Source organism: Panicum virgatum, chromosome 9K (assembly GCF_016808335.1).
Source record: "Panicum virgatum strain AP13 chromosome 9K, P.virgatum_v5, whole genome shotgun sequence".
In the NCBI taxonomy this organism is placed as follows: domain Eukaryota; kingdom Viridiplantae; phylum Streptophyta; class Magnoliopsida; order Poales; family Poaceae; genus Panicum; species Panicum virgatum.
The window spans coordinates 42,738,505-42,754,717 of record NC_053144.1 but is presented as its reverse complement, the minus strand read 5'-3'; the positions used below and the strand labels follow the sequence as shown (position 1 = coordinate 42,754,717).

Here is a 16,213-nt window from a genome sequence, read left to right as displayed (position 1 = left end):
CATTGCTGTGTTCCTACGGGATAGGGCCGCACGTGCCATGGAGACTTGGGCAGTGTCCGATGCAATGAGAGTCAAGGAGATCCAAGCCTTGGCAAGCCAGCTACCAGAGGAGAAGCAGCCCATGGTTTGGAAGGAAGACTTCAAGTTGATCCCCACAGAGCTTCTGTTGCACAAGTTTGCTCACGAGGACTTGCCACCGGCCGTCGAGACGAAGGAGGTGCTAGAGGCCCTCGCCGCCATCAATGGGATCTTTCCAGAGGGATACCCTGAGGACTGCAAGAGAGTGTTGACTTACAAGAAGCCACGTGTTGCTACTGAGTAGGTGGTCTTCCTCGAGTCAATAAGAGTAGGATGTAGATAGGTAGTTTGCCGATGACCCATTCTGGCGTAAGTTTTCATGAGTCTTGCTGTACGCCGAGATGTTATGACGGCAGAGTAGTCATGAGGATCGAGGTTTCCTAGGTGTGAGTCACCCTTTGGTATGCTATCACGATGTACTCTTAGAGCGTGAGTCGGGTGTGAGATCTCTAAGGGAGTTGGCCTATAGATAACCCCAGTGTCCTGTGTACCTTGCACGAATGAATGAATGGATCTTATGCTTTTATGGTTGTTATTTGGATTTTCCCATTGAGTATAACTTATAGTTGTAATTATTTATCTACTACTCCTATGTTTTGGAGAGCGACGTGCCATATTAGAACGTGTCTGGGATATGTTTTGTGCAGAAGATGTCCATCCAGAGGTCCAACCGTCTGATCGCTCGCTTCCGGCAAGCCGCCCAGGAAGAAGCTGCTACCGTTGAACGCGCACGAGGCTGTCCAGGAGGTCGCGGATGAGGACGACCCCCACAAGCACCAGCCCCGGCCGCAGGACAAGGCAGGGGAGGAGCTCAAGCCGCCGCCACCGCTCCTCGCCCAATTGGATACAATGAAATATGATCATCTCTATGATTATGTCTAGGGCATATTTCTAACAGTCGCTACCCTGGATGGTGAGCTTAGCGGTCATCCTTCCTGATGTGTTCGACTCTGGCGACTCCGATACCCAATCCGAGACGGACATGGACGATGACAACCGTCGGGGCTACATCATTCCAGTCACCAGGGGTGCCACTCTGCGCATCTCCCACCACGCTGACAGCTGCAACCGCTGCAATGTGCTTGGTGGTCCATTCTATGAGGCCTTGTAGTTTCTTGTGTTGTGGGCTCGGTTATTTCCATACTTTGTGTTGTAGTTATATTGTGTGTTTAACCATGTGCAGTGACCTTTGCAACATGCGCTTCGAGACCATCATCAAAGCTGCTTCATTGAACTATTATTTCTTTCTCTTAATGTAACATGTGCTCAGGTTCTCGAAAAAGAAGACACAAAATTTGGATATTATAGTTGAAATTGTGTCTGTGTTTGTGATGTTGATCTCAGACTCTTAGTTTATATTTCTATTTATGAAAAACCAGTGTGAATCAATGGCTGAAAGACCACTTCGTTACGTTATAAAGGAAACAGAATGCAGGATAATCTAATCCAACCTAGAGCATTGTGTGTGTTGGAGTGAGAAATGATACAACTCTACTCCTTAATAAAAATTAGTTGACCCTGGTCAGCGCTGTGGTTTGAAGGATCATTGGTGTATATACATCCAAATAATCACCAACGTTGTACAGATGGTTGATATTTTTCCTTTTCTTCACCTATCATATTTGTATAGATGCTGAGGTCTTTTCCTTTCTTTTTCAGTGTTTTTTTTTTCACTGCTCTGGAACGGACATGGAATCCTTTTCATCCATCACCAGGATGAAATGATGAATAGATGATATACACAGAGTAATTTGCATATAAACCAGACTACCTTCCACATTTCTTTTCCTTGTTCCTTTCTACATCAGCTTCCTTGCAAAACTCCATACCAACCAATGCATTTCTCTTACAATGTATTGCAGCGAGTAACTAATTAATGAAACTTGGAGCTCGAATGCACGCCATCAGAGGGGGTCACCAGAAACCCACCTTTCAAACATAGCAAAACACTGCCTTGGCATGTACTCCGGAGCGGTATGACCACCGCCCTATGATGCAAACCATAACATACAGAGGAATGTATTAAGATCGATCTTTTTGGTGTGATGTCAGACAATAATATTCATACTAACATAACAAAACAAGAAAGGCTTCCCCACTGGATGGATAATTGAGAATTGAAGATACACGTTCTCACCTTTACAGTTGCGAATGTAAGGTTATTAGAGTATGATCTTGTAAATCTGCATAAAATGTATATTCGGTCAGACAGGCTGTTGCATAATTGAGTTTGTCAGAATCATTAGAGTGAGATATAGGGACACGTAAAATCAGGTTATTTTCTACTTCCATTTTCTGCATCTGGCGGTTTCATGTTTGGACAGTAGTCTGTCTGTCTGAATAACATGTAATTGTGTTTCTAGACCAATCTTACTATTACTAATTGGAGGCTCCTAGCCTCCAGGTGATGCCACTTAGGATTCTAGGTGGACAGTCTAAAAAATAGAGAAATTCTACAAATTCTCACAAAATTCAGAAACATCTGGCCATCAATTCAGTAACTCTAATCATAATAGCCATTGGATCTGATATCTTTTTCTAATAAATTACCCACCTTTGCCATTATGAAAATAAAGTAAAGTAACCCTATACACATGTATCTAAATTACCCACCTCTGCCATTATAAAAAATAATCTAAAGTAACCCCCTAATCTTCATGTAAATTATCCACTTATGCCATTATAAAATAATATCAAATAACTCCCTAAATTTTTGTATATAATATTCAATGATATCATAATAAAAAATTGAAATAAACCCCAAATCTGAATCAAAATTATATTATTATAATAAAATCTTAAAGTGCATCAATATAAATTCTAAATTATTATTTCTATCATTATTAGTATATTATTTATGTTATTATTTATATAAAAATACTAACCATAATGTGTGTGTCACCATATATTCATGTATAAGAGAAGAGATAAAAATACTAATTTTCATGTTGTCCACATATCTCAAATAAAGTGTTCAATTAAATACATATCAAACATATATGGAGGTATGATGCAATGTGAGAAAAAATTGTTAGTAACTAAACCTATCACATTTATTACAATTACATAATGATAAATATGTATCTTTATAATACTAGATTAAAATATTTAATTGGTTAAAGAGAATGTGAGATAAAAAATTATTAGATATCTCTAACTAGTCCGTGCAGGAGCACGGGTTGATAGACTAGTTACTGTAATACGGACTCACCCTGCAACTTGCCCATCGACAAACCATGGCCTCCAGCGATCGACAATAGAGAAATTAAGTGCCTTAATCCAGGCTTGCGTGCCGATATAAGGTACAACCATGTCGTGATCACCACTGTAAACAAGGCTTCTGTAGCCTTTAGTGGTCACGTTCAGATGGTATTTCACCGTACTTGGAATATCACTATTATAAGGTATGTAGTAGTTGCATCTTGACCATGAAGGAACAGTTCCCTGTGTTGTAGACTTTAAGAGTTATGTTTATAGATTAAGAAAAGGCAAAACTGAGGACAAGTTCTGTTTAAATTTTAGAATCATGTATGCAGAGTATCATCATTCAGCATTAGTGCATCGCTCTAGCATGAGTATGATCATTCAGTCATAAACATATTGTACAGGAGAGTGTGCTTCATTTGTTTAAAATCAGTTTTAAGCTGTCAAACCTTGTGAATACCAAGAGCCTCTCTTACTGAGGCATTGTTTGCCCATATGCTGGACATTATGTATCCTGCAGTCTGCCAAGAATGTTGCGATAGTTTTGAGACATCAGATTAGATCTCTTGAAAGCTGCACATAAGCCAAAAAAGGCCCCAAGTATTAAGAGGGAGAAAAAAATGGGAGAGCACATTTGGTCACTGACTCTGCATTGCAATGAAATCTCAGACAAGTGAAGCTCTGCATCTGCAGTATACTCCTGGAGCTGGAGCATCTCCCTCGTGCCTGAATTTAATTTTGGCTTCGTCTCCATCTTGTGAGCATGAGGACTTGCAAAAGCGCAGAGGGGCTCCAGAACATGGTTTGGGCATATGCCTTTGAGGCACTTTGAAAAATAAACCATTTAATTTGTCAGTCACTCTGTAGCCGTTAAATAGAAATGTCATGCTTGGAAACAAGAATGGGGTAATAGTGGTTAAATATATGTGCCTCTTGTATGGCGTAAAGGCTGTTGATGCACTCAATGCTTTGGTGGCTGTTGTCGCCAACGCTGCAGCTCTTCTTGTATGACTGAAAACAGCAAGAAGCAAGAAAATAAGCAACTGAACAGGGAGAGCACTATTGCACCACTCTACTGAAAACAATTTAATTGCCAGAGTATCGGTTGAAGTATAGTTTCACACTTGACGTCATATAAGGAACTGAGCACTAAGCTTTATTGAAATTTGCAAAGTAAATGGTGCGTTAAGCTAAGTCTTAAAAACCGTGACAGATGATAAATTAATTTTGTCCATTCTCACCTCATATATTTCGTCCGATATGATACCCATCCCGTGAGCAAAAGGAATTCTGGATGGACCATCAAAGTCAAAATCTGTGACTGGATTGCCTACGACGTAGCCCTGAACATGATAGTCGGAAACACTATGAAACCTTTATATTGAGAGCTATTAATTATGGCTAATTGTACTGCAATGATCAAACCTTCAGATTGAAATTTTGTTCACGGCCATCTTCTTTACCTGGAAAGTTACTAGTTAAGTTATTCATAGAGAAAAAATGCATAGAGAGAGAAATGGATGTGAAGAAAAAAAAAACAAAAAAGGCAACAGAAACCATGAAACAGTAAGTTACCTCTGGCGATTTCAGATGTGACAGTTGGTACTATCTTGCCGGAGTACGAATCGCCGGCGATGTAAAGAGGATTTGACATGAACTCTGGATGCTCATCCAACCACTGCAAAATTAGTTAATTACTTTAGAATGCATATAGATGCTTATTGTCAATTAGGGTTTCTTATAACTGGAAAATAAATTTAACTAGCAAGGTGCCCCGCGCAAATAGCGCGGGTAGCTAGGTTTTTCCGGCTAACATTTTGGCTTCATTTTATTTGAAAATAAATTATTTAAATATTTTTAAATTGTCCATGACAATGGTTTTCTCCATATTTATCATTTTTCACCTCTTCCATTGTCTAATGGGGGAGTTTCATTTCAAAAATATAAAGGTATGAGTATAATAGTTTTATTTTAATTTAGCAATTAACATATTCTACATGGTCTGTTTATTTAATTATTATGCTGGAATCTGATATATGTTTTACATTTTTTCGAATTTATTTTGCTATTTATTTTGCTATTTTGGTTCTAATTTAAAATCAGGTACTACTATTAATCTTCCTACTATGTTAATTCTGAATTTAGCTATTCGTCATGTATTCTTTAGGTAGACCATTAGATTATCATAAAAAACCAATGGTGTAAATTATTTTTTATTGTCACAGTAATTAAGTCTTAATTCGAAATTTAACTATTAACAAATTGTATTATACATCGGCTCTCTATGCAATTAATTAGCTTCCCAATGACCCAATCTAAATAGAAATTGAAAAACAATTTTCTTTGGCAGACCCTGTCAGAAATAGATTTCCGCGTACTCGCCCTTTATTTAGCTATTTTGCTTCTCAATTCATATATAAATGAACTACTATTTTTTATTTCAAATTTATATATTTATTAATCGTATTCACCATGGACTCTTTGTTTAACTAATATTTTTCCATTTATAATTCCAAATTTATTTATTTGATATTCAGATTCAACATTGATTATTTGGATTTTTGTAGATCACTGAATCATCTTAAAACTCAATGTTTCCTATTTAATCATATATTTTATTGGAATTATCATGAAATATTTCTAGTCTTTGCATGTGAAATTAGTATTCTTTATCTACTATAAAATTAGAAAAAAAAAATGCACCATTCCACATCAAGGATCGGTATTCTTCAATGTTGCCACAATGCTATCTAGCTTGTCCATGTATGACTGTTTTATTTCTATGCCGCAACTTGGCCAATTAGTTATACGAGTTTTGATCCCCATTGATTTAGCGAGAACTGTTGCTCTCCATGTGCACAACCTAAAGCTTCCTTTGAATGTTTTCACATTGAGACAATGTTGCTTAATAAAGCAAACCCTTTTATCTAGTCTCCCGCCGCTCCTCGCTGCTCAATCTATGTGACCTGCCACTCCACTTCAGCGCGCTCGCCAATCTGGAAGGGCTCACATTCGGGTATCGCAAGCCCACCAAGTACAACCATCATGTATAGTGCACAGCTTGGAGAGGACAGGACATATGAGAGCTGCAGAGGAGGGCGCAAGACCTAGACAATGATAGGCCCGCCATCAAGGACAGGTCAGCGGAGAGTAATAATGTGGAGCGGAGAGTAACAATTCGTGAATTTCTGATGAATAACCAGCTGACGCGGTCTTTCGAATTCTTAGCATCTAAACAACTGCTTGCTATTGTTTTGTATATCTTTCAACCGTATTCGATTACGCGTACGGATTCTTTGAATTAGCTTGCACCATTCAATCTTCATAAAATTCAACAGTGTACTTCTCTTTTTCTGATTAACATGGAATTTCTATACCCTCTTGGCGAATGTGTTGATTTTTTAACACTCTACATAATATCCACAAAATTAGCTGCAAAATTAATCTATTTCCACATTCTTATTATTTTCTCTTTAATGTTCCATGCTTTGTTGCCAGCTGCCTAAGTTTTTTTTATGCCATGATGATGTTTTCGCCAAAAGGGTATTTGTTGGTCATGTCTAAAGATTTGCAGTTGTATATATATTTGTATGGACATTTACTATATGCAAAACCTGACATAAATTGAAAACTTTTTGTAGCAGCATGTGCGATCCAGGTAATAAATATGATGTGCTAGTCAATTAGTTCACACTTGATGTGCTGGTAGATTCATGTTGTCCAAATACTTGTGATCCTGTGGATGAATCTGTGGCCAGGTTGACGGTAGAAGATGGAGAAATTATTTTGGTTAGAAAAATTCCAGCAACACCAAAGTTGTACCAATTGCATTAACATTCTATTTATATATTGATGAGGGTAAACACATTTGTGTCAGCGTCGGTCATGGACCTGACCGACCTAACGTGGATTTGCTCAAAAAAATATTTAAGTTTTTTTCCTCTTTACCTTTTTATTTACCTAACCGATTATGGAAATATGGAGTACAAATCCTTTTTACGTTTGGAAAGCTAATGGAGTCTAAATCTGATAGGAAATGCTAAATTAATATGGATTCTCTAGAATAATATAGACCGTTATATTTTCATAAAATCCAACGGTGCAAATTTTCTCTTTTTTGGATTAACGTGGGAATTTCTAGCCACTCTCGACGAACGTGGTGGCTTCTTTAGATTTTCTTAAAATCCAACAGTGCAAATTTTCTCTTTTTTGGATTCACGTGAGAATTTCTAGCCCCTCTCGACGACAGTGGTGGCTTCTTTTAACACTATTATATTAAGATAATAGATGGCAAGAGATGTGACCTCTCTGAGGAAGATGAGAATTTGGTCGACTGCTTTGGTATCACTTGAAATGTATCCTTGCTCCGTGTCGGAATACGAAAATCCAGCACCAACTGGAGAATCAAGAAAAATGATATTGCACACCTGGATTGGGCAAACACGACTGAATTGAAGGACGAATGACAGGTTGCATTTTGCCATATACATGGATGGTTTGAACTTGAAAGAGATAGACAGATACACAGATGAAGTACTAACCTTGGTCCATGAATGTTGATTGTACACCAACTTAGGCAAGCCATCGACATAACCGTTAACATCGAAACTCAGAGGGCCTGCAAAAGTAGTACAATGTTGTACACATCACATTCTTTTCTCTGCTTTTTTTTCATCGAATGAATGAAACAAGATAACGATAGCAACTACCAAGGCATGACGATGGCAAAACAAGGAAACGACAACGTCGATAGGTTGCAATTGTATGGCTACGTTTGAAATGGACAATCTAGGCATATATATCTATTGGAGAAACAACGGGGATGCCTTCGTGTGCATCGAAGGGAGCATGGCGCTTTCTGTTCCTGATGATGCATGCAGCGTAAAATAAAATAAAAGAAGAGAAAAGAAAAGAAAAGAGGAAAGAAAAGGAAGAACAGCTCGATCGATCACTAGCTAGCTGTATAGCTGCATACCAATCTCGTAGGCGAGGCCAGTGAGGACGGAGCAGCCGGGGCCGCCGGTGAGCCAGAGCATGAGAGGGTCGTCGGCCGGGCTGCGCTCGGAGCGGATGAAGTAGTAGAAGAGGCGAACGCCATTGCTCTTGTCCACCTCCACGTACCTGATGCACACACGAGGAATTCACCATGTTCATATGGAATGGAAGCGGCCAGGAAGCAGGGAGACCACAAGCACAGGTCGATTTAACTTTAAAAAAAAAACAAGCACAGGTCGATGGATGCATGGTCCAGGGAGGGCAAGCAGTTGCTATAGCTAGCTAGAGGACGCACCCCGTCTGGAGGTGGAAGGGGAGGGGTCCCTGGAAGCCAGGGAGATGGGTGATGACGCCGCTGCTGTTGGAGATCAGAGGGCGCGGCGGGGAAGAAGCGTAGGAGCAGCAGAGCAGGGAGAAGAAGATGATGCAGTAGCGGAGTTCTCCGGGGAACCTTGTTCGTGCCATTGTGGCCGGCCGGCCCAGGGGTGGTGGAGGCCTGCTGCTAGGCCGCTACTACTATACTTCCATACTTCTAGACGTGCGCGCCTCTCTTTCTCCAACTTTTCTGTTTGTTGGTTTGTTCGTTGGTTCGTTTGTCCACATGCGTGTGTTTCTCTTGCCTTGCCCTGAATTCCTCCAGCTCCGTTCCATACTTGTTCTCTGCTCTTCACTTCTCTACCCTGTTAGTTCTTCTGTCTGGTGTCTGCAGAGCTAATGAGCATGACGATCGACCGATCGACTACTGTCCACTGGACTAAGCCGGAGCAGAGGAGGATATATCACTCTCTATCCCTTCTTCCTCCCACAGAGGAAGAGGAAGAGGCACAGGCGTCTCCTCCTCGTCGTGCCTTGTTTCCTTCAATTTCTAGGACTAGGAATACGACACGACGCGAAAACGGGCGGCATGATAGTCATAGAGCCAGCCAACTTGATAGCGTAGAGCCAAAGCGTATCCCGTAGGAAAAATCAGCTAATCAAGGGTAGCTTTCAGTCTAATGTACGCGCCGTGCCGCGTGATAACATTGATTATACCAGGAAAGTCCTGTTGCTTACTCCTAGCTGATTCGATAGATGATTACCCCGCTTGCAGATCATGCACTCTGTCTAGGAGTTGTTTGGTTCCAGGGGTTAAACTTTAGTTCATGTCACATCAAAAAGGATTTTAATATTTAGAAGTATTAAATAAAAATTAATTATAAAACTAACAGTAGAACCCTGGGCTAAACTGCAAGACGAATCTAATAAAATATATTAATCCATGATTAATGGATTGTTACTGTAGCATCATTGTAGCAAATTATGGATTAATTAGGCTCATTAAATTCATCTCGCAAATTAGCACTCAGCTGTCAAAAAGAATTTATAAACAAATTTTATTTGATACTTCAAAGTAGTAAGATTCTTTTTGATGTGATTGAGACTAAAAAATAGTATCTGGAAACAAACAGCACCGTCTCGTCATTGGTTGATTAGATAGATGCACCTCCAAACCTTGGCACGGGACATCCAGAAGGGAGGATTTTTCTTACTAGGAAGAATGAATGGATGGCTCCACAAGTCTGTGGTATATATGGTTTCAGTCTAGCCTATGTATTTTTTTCATTACTACTTCCTCCAATAAAAAATAATGCACAAGTCTTTCTATTTAAGATAGTATATTTCTTATAGGTGTTACTAGTCAAAGTGTGATGATATTGGTGACTAGCTATCACTCCATTCAATATTGTTCTGTTAGAGAAAATAAGCCGGAATAAGACGAAACCAGAGAAGCCGAACAGAGTGATACCGATTGCAGGAGGTACCATGAATAACCGACTCGACATGATCTCGACCAGAGTCTTGATTTATTTCAGTCTCCAATTCGGCTATAAGTTAGTACAGTTTAAGCTATAGCTGCACTGGATAAGTAACAACATAGTGAAAATCGCCTTTGTAATTCTTCCCATACTGATATTGTTGATGATTATTGCATTATGACATCGACATATGCATGAGAATTGATCCTTTATGCATATAGTTATGCATTTGATTTTTTCCTTTAAGAACAGGATGTAACGGTGCGTCATGCTTGCCTGCCTGTGCTGCGGCCAACGAGAACGCTCATGCCCAAGCTTGTTCTCCTCGTATTTGTAAGAATCAGGGTTTGTTAAAGATAGCTGCCTCCTCGCACGTAACCCATGGGATGACACCGTGGGAGCGCTGCGAGACAGCAAACGGAGACCAACCCGCTCATAGCTATCTTTTTTTTTTGCCAAAAAGTCCTCGATTTTTTTACTAAGAGCCCAAATAGGATGCACCATTATATAAGTTGAGGGGTAAAAATGATGCATACATTGAGACATGTATGCAAAGTGTGCCAAGTATTTTGGGGAATAGTAGTATCTTGGTCAAAAAGGTTCCAAGTAGTATTTTTAGAAACGGGAATATATTAATATTTCAGCCGCAGCATGAAACTATGCATATAGCTGTTCATTATTACACTCGAAGTTCTTCCGAACACCAAAAAAAACGACTTAGCTTGAGAAACAAGCACAAAATTATCCATTGGAAATTCTATAACTAAAAGACCATCCATTACACGGCACCCTAGAGTAACTTGAGGCCGCTCGTTCTCCTTCTGCAGCAAAGCCCAAAAGCGGATCCAGTGTGTCCCTCGGAATATTACCTGCAAAGGAGTAGCAGCTTTGGAGTTGTTAAAAACCATGTCATTTCTACTTAACCAAATTGCCCAACAGACAGCCGAAGCTCCAACCAAAATTTTGTACATAAGCTTCTTATTAAGCTCAATTAACCATCCATTAAACATATGGAGAATATTCATGGGTGGTGTAATATTAAAAGAAACATGTGCAATCCTCCAAATAATTCTAGCCAATTAACAATCGAAGAAAAGATGTTGAATAGCTTCATCGAAATTACAGAAACAACACTTTATACTTCCCTTCCATTGTCGACGTGCTAGATTATCTTTGGTTAGAACTACTCCTTTTTGTAAAAGGTTCCAAGTAGTATAGTGAGCTAATAATAAGCTCATCATCTCTATAGTTAAATGTAAGCTGCCCCGATCCTATTGCTGCGCCTGTGTCCCAATGAATTTAAGCCCGTTTTTAATCTTATTACATCTTTGACAATGAGATGGAAGTTAAGGACGCCCACTACTGTATATACTGTGTTGATTATTCCCAAGACCCCCCGTGCCATGCATGGCAGCTCGATCATCAGAGCTGTCCTGCTGCTGAGGTCCATCGATCCAGCATGGCCTGGCACTCCTTGGGCCTGTACTCCGGAGCTGTGTGCCCTCCTCCCTGTCGTGTGTTTGGAGAACAGACGAGGACACATCAGTAATTTGTATTGTGTATACCCCGAATCCATCAGAGATCAAGTGCATTCATCCATACCTTAACCGTGGCGAAAGTGAGGTTGTGGGCGTAAGTCCTTGTGAACCTACCCACAGAAACAAGGATGGATCGATGAGAAGGAATAAGGATGGTCAATTGCAGCTGAATTGAAGTGATCAATGACAATTGACAAGCAGATTGGAAATCTGAATTGGTACAAAGTAGAACAGAGTGAGCAAGCAGCAACTCACCCTGCGACCTGCCGGTTGGCGAACCACGGCCTCCAGTCGCTGACGATGGGGTAGCCGATCGATCTGATCCACTCCTGGGTGCCCACGAAGGTCATGTCCATGTCATGGTCGCCGCTGCATGCACACCAATCCATCGCCCGATGATCACTCACATGTAGTAGTAGTAGTTAAATAAGCTTGATAATTAGGATCAGCGATGCATGGTTGGTTACTTGTAGACGAGCGCCCTGTATCCTGCCTTGGTGAGGTTGACGTGGTAGGGGATGACGGTGGTGAGGTCGTGCCTGAAGTGCGTCAGCATGGTGCAGCGGCTCCAGGCCCCGATGGAGCCCTCGTGGATGCCCAGCGCCTCCCTCACCTCCGGGTCGTCGGCCCAGATGTAGGACAGCCGGTACCCGTTGTCCCGGCACTCCACGGGGAGGCCCAGCCTCCTCTCGTCGAAGAAGCCCGGGTGGCCGACGTCGTCCCGCACCAGCATCGACCGCCGCCCGCCGCCGGCGCCGTAGCCCTGGAAGATGCTGCCGGGGGCGCCGCGCACCGCCGCGCCGCAGAAGGGCTCCAGGATGTGCACGGGGTTCACGGCGAAGGTCACCATGCTGATGGCCATCATCGCGCTGGCGCAGCGCGCGTTGGCCGGGTCCGGCGTCTGGTAGAAGTCGCCGCCGCAGCCGGCCCTGGCGGCCTCGTAGAGCTCGTCGGAGATGAGCCCCATGCCGTGCATGAACGGCACCTTGCCCCCGGTGTCGTACCGGTCGTCGGTCGCCGCGTTGCCGACGAGGTAGCCCACCAGGTTCAGCTTGGGCTCGTCGGTGTTGGTGGTGGCGGCGATGTCCAGCGCCGTGACGGGCACGGTGTAGCCGGAGTAGGAGTCGCCGCCGATGTAGAGCGGGTTGGACGCGAACTCCGGGTGCTCGGCCAGCCACTTGCGGAGGAAGGTGTGGTGCTGGCGGCCGGACCCCGTGAGGCTGACGTTGAGGCCGGCCTCCTCTCGGGAGTAGGAGAAGCCCGTGCCCACCGGCGCGTCCAGGAAGATGACGTTGCTCACCTTGGTCCATGAGTCTTCGAAGTAGACCAGGCGCGGAAACCCTTCCGTGTACCCCGCCACATCGAACTTGAGAGGGCCTGCGGGCGCACCAAGGCAATGCATACATACGTACGAGCGAGTTAATGATGAGCTACTACCATGGTTCTGGGATATCGATTCGGTCCGAGATGACCGAATTTCACCGAAATTCGCCCATTTTAGTGGAGACCGAAATGAAACTGAATCATCCAAAAAATTTGATCTAAACTGAATTTTTATGCCATGACTATGATCCATACAAGTCTACGTACTACTCTAGGTATTAAAACATGAATAAACTCTAATTATAGACCTCTTTTGTGCTTCTTTCAATTTAAGATAGTTTAGATCTCTACCAATATACTCAAAATGTATGTACACTAGAAGGTTCCATAATTATTCTATGATAATTTCGGTATTATAATTTAGATGCATATATATTAAGTAAAAGCTATTTATCTTGAAAATCTGAAGCAATCTATAATTCGGAACGCTCATATACTCCCTCCGTGTCGATAAAGAAAATCGTTTTGAGTTTGTCTTAAATCAAACATTTTAAATTTTGACTATAAATAATTTTTTTGGTCGACTTTGAAAATATTAAAGCGATGTAAGTTGATTTATCTTGAAATGTAGTTTCGTAAAAGTATATATTAACTATATTTGTAAATTTTTATGAAAAAAGATAGTGTGGTCAAAGTTGTTTTGAAGACTGAAACGACTTTTTTTTTATTTACCAACTTGGAGGCAATGTATAACTGTCTCAAGCGATGCAGGGAAATGACACGTGGAGACAAGAAAGCAAGATTGAGAGAAAGGAAAAGGCACCGGGCTAGGCGCCACTCTGTTGCTGTCAAAGGACGAGGAAACCGTAGGCCTTCATGCCCCATCCTCTCGTTTAGGCGGCCGCTACAAGAGACTATTAGCTAGCTAGACTCTCAACCTTGCCGCTCGGTCACGGTATACGGTCGCATCACTGTATGACTCGCACGCATGCATACAAAGTTAACTAGTCAGAGTGGCCTCTAATGTCGTCCTGTAACGTGCTAGTAATAAGCTAGGTATGTACTATGGTAATTAATTACTATATTAAATAAAGGCAACACTAATTACAACGGTGGATGCATGTTTGCCGGCCGCCGGCCCGCCGGCTGTCATAAAACAATTTTAGCTGGCACGCGTCTCTGCACTCTGTGCCGGCCGGCCATGAGCATAAGCATGAGCATGAACAAGAGTTGTGCGCACGGCCGGGCCGGGTAGCATCTAGGAGCCATGCTCTAAGCGAATTGAAGGAGAGATGAAGGATTTGACGAGCGAGAAGCAGCAGCCACCCATGCAGCTGCACGCGTATCCACAGAACTGGAATTCTTCTATCTCTAGGGTCTAGTAGGCCGCCGGCGGGTTAGTTACTGACCGATCTCGAAGAGGAGGCCGGAGAGCGCCGAGCATCCTGGGCCGCCGGTGATCCAGAGGATGAGCGGGTCCTCCGCCGGGTTCCGCTCCGACGCGATGAAGTAGTAGAAGAGCCGCGCGCCGTGCTCCTCATCCACCTCAACGTACCTGCAGTACATACCCCGAATTGTAAGCGCCGTGCTCCAACGGATAGATGATGGGCATGGTGGCACTAGCTACTACCCCTTGTACACAACAATTCCTTCAACAAGCTGCTGCTCGTTACCCACCCTGTCTCGAGGTGGAAGGGCAGCGGGCCTTCGAACCCCTTGATGTGCGTGATCACATTCCGGCCCTCCGCCGCCGCAGCCGCACACCAGAAGAGACCGCTGCTCGTTGCGACGATGAGCATGAGCACGGCAACCCAGCGAAGCAGCGGCGAGCGGCGACGACGGCCGCCGCCCGAGGCAGGAGGAGATGACGACAGGGCAGCAGAAGAGGATGCAGCCATGGCAGCCGCTGCACCCATCCCCCTTGCTGCCTCGCTCGTATATAGTAGCAGACTCTCGCCTGCTATATATTATATGCTGTGCTGCGCTTCATATATAACAGCGGCGCAGGCGGCTAGTAGATTTACCGGCCAGAGTTATGGAGCTCCCTCGCACACGGTCTCCGGCCACATGTACACCGGCTGGCCAAGTTGGAGCGCTACTTTCTTATCTTGAGTATATAGACGACGTCAGTCTAGTGTACCTGCGCTCTGCATGCACCCAGGACCTTCAACTTTATATTATTCTTATATAGAAAAACACTACTATCTGTGAAGCTTAAGAAGTATTTTATTGCATTGGTATATAATTAATTTATATATATATATATATAGCATACCACGCATAATTTAGTCTATATATTTATATATTCAGTTTTATGTACCAACATTTAATTTGGGATCATACAAGAGTGCTGCAGATTGATAACAGCAAATTTGTACCGGAATTCCTGTCCAGCGTGTCCAGCCAATAAGCTCTTCTAGAACCGAGTGAAGCGTCTGTGCACGGAATTGACCTTGCGGGGCTTCTCGCAGTCGTGACAACTACTCCCTTGTTTGTCTGCCTAGAACGAAATAACAACCAGCGCAGCAGAGCAAGGTTGAATCGATAACGTTGAATCTTTATACATGTAACATCATCGATCTTATCTATCCTTGGCCCTCTGTAAAAATGCAAAGATCAAAAAGTCTGCAGACTGATGGAGACGTGCGTATCAGCTAGCATGCGGTCACTGATTGCGTAAGCTAAGCTGGCTATGTAGCCTCTGCCTCGGAGAAGTCGATCGGTCGGCGCGCGCGTAGGAAACGACGACAGATGCTGAGGGGGTCGACGGCGACGAGAGCTACATGATCAATGTGCTGCGGGGATGCATGTCATCTAGCTAGCGTGCGTCGAATCTCACTAGAACGTAACGCGCACAAAGTCTAGCACGCTAGGTAGGCAGCAGCAGCAGGATCGGACAGCAGCCCTTAGCTTGCATTCATTTTCTTCTTTCTCCAACGAGGAAGAATCGTTCCCTTCCTTCTCGTTGGTCTTTCTTGATGTTGCTGTCGATCCGGAATAAAATAAACGAAATGAAAGATGATGTGTTACAAGCTAGTTTTGTTACTAGAGTTAGTATATCGTACTTACTTCAGATAAAATATAATCATATAACTACACGGGTCCCTCGATCATCTAGCAACAAGACAACCATATATATGGGAGGAAACGGGATGGGAAGGATAGGAATTAGGATACGTGTGGCTCACAACCAAACAAACCACCTTTACTTGCTAGAACCGACGCTACACAGCACATGCATGAATTCGTGCTCCACACGGCGAGAACTCTCACCGCGAG

At 42.9% G+C, this 16,213-nt stretch overlaps 2 protein-coding genes across 3 annotated transcripts; both read right to left on the bottom strand.

Annotated features, from left to right (window-relative positions):
- Nucleotides 1-1,459: 1,459 nt before the first annotated feature.
- Nucleotides 1,460-8,992, bottom strand: LOC120651487 (serine carboxypeptidase-like 2). 2 transcript variants are annotated; one of them, XM_039928973.1, is made up of 13 exons: nt 8,573-8,992; nt 8,258-8,403; nt 7,824-7,900; nt 7,587-7,709; nt 4,840-4,960; nt 4,708-4,745; nt 4,524-4,625; nt 4,213-4,293; nt 3,929-4,108; nt 3,732-3,803; nt 3,290-3,522; nt 2,216-2,261; nt 1,460-2,066 (listed from the first exon to the last, which is right to left on the bottom strand). In XM_039928973.1, exons 1-13 carry the CDS (start codon nt 8,740-8,742, stop codon nt 1,983-1,985), a joined length of 1,473 nt encoding a protein of 490 aa, XP_039784907.1. In that variant the 5' UTR covers nt 8,743-8,992; the 3' UTR covers nt 1,460-1,982. The 2 variants fall into 2 exon arrangements, with proteins under 2 accessions (XP_039784907.1, XP_039784908.1); XM_039928974.1 differs by having other exon boundaries at nt 4,858-4,960; nt 8,573-8,988.
- A 1,693-nt stretch (nt 8,993-10,685) lies between these two features.
- Nucleotides 10,686-15,012, bottom strand: LOC120651486 (serine carboxypeptidase-like 2). Its single transcript, XM_039928972.1, has 6 exons — nt 14,612-15,012; nt 14,344-14,489; nt 12,079-12,988; nt 11,867-11,980; nt 11,676-11,721; nt 10,686-11,582 (listed from the first exon to the last, which is right to left on the bottom strand). Exons 1-6 carry the CDS (start codon nt 14,848-14,850, stop codon nt 11,496-11,498), a joined length of 1,542 nt encoding a protein of 513 aa, XP_039784906.1. The 5' UTR covers nt 14,851-15,012; the 3' UTR covers nt 10,686-11,495.
- Nucleotides 15,013-16,213: the final 1,201 nt, after the last annotated feature.

What these genes read in the sequence shown, in the direction of transcription:
- LOC120651487 (XM_039928973.1), bottom strand. Translation starts at nt 8,742, where the DNA reads ATGGCACGAACAAGGTTCCCCGGAGAACTCCGCTACTGCATCATCTTC. An exon ending in CCCTTCCACCTCCAGACGGG is followed by an intron (nt 8,404 to 8,572) that starts GTGCGTCCTCTA and finishes TGTGTGCATCAG; the next exon opens with GTACGTGGAGGTGGACAAGA. An exon ending in AGGTAACTTACTGTTTCATG is followed by an intron (nt 4,746 to 4,839) that starts GTTTCTGTTGCC and finishes GTAACTTTCCAG; the next exon opens with GTAAAGAAGATGGCCGTGAA.
- LOC120651486 (XM_039928972.1), bottom strand. Translation starts at nt 14,850, where the DNA reads ATGGGTGCAGCGGCTGCCATGGCTGCATCCTCTTCTGCTGCCCTGTCG. An exon ending in GCCAACCGGCAGGTCGCAGG is followed by an intron (nt 11,722 to 11,866) that starts GTGAGTTGCTGC and finishes TTCTGTGGGTAG; the next exon opens with GTTCACAAGGACTTACGCCC. An exon ending in TCACTTTCGCCACGGTTAAG is followed by an intron (nt 11,583 to 11,675) that starts GTATGGATGAAT and finishes AACACACGACAG; the next exon opens with GGAGGAGGGCACACAGCTCC.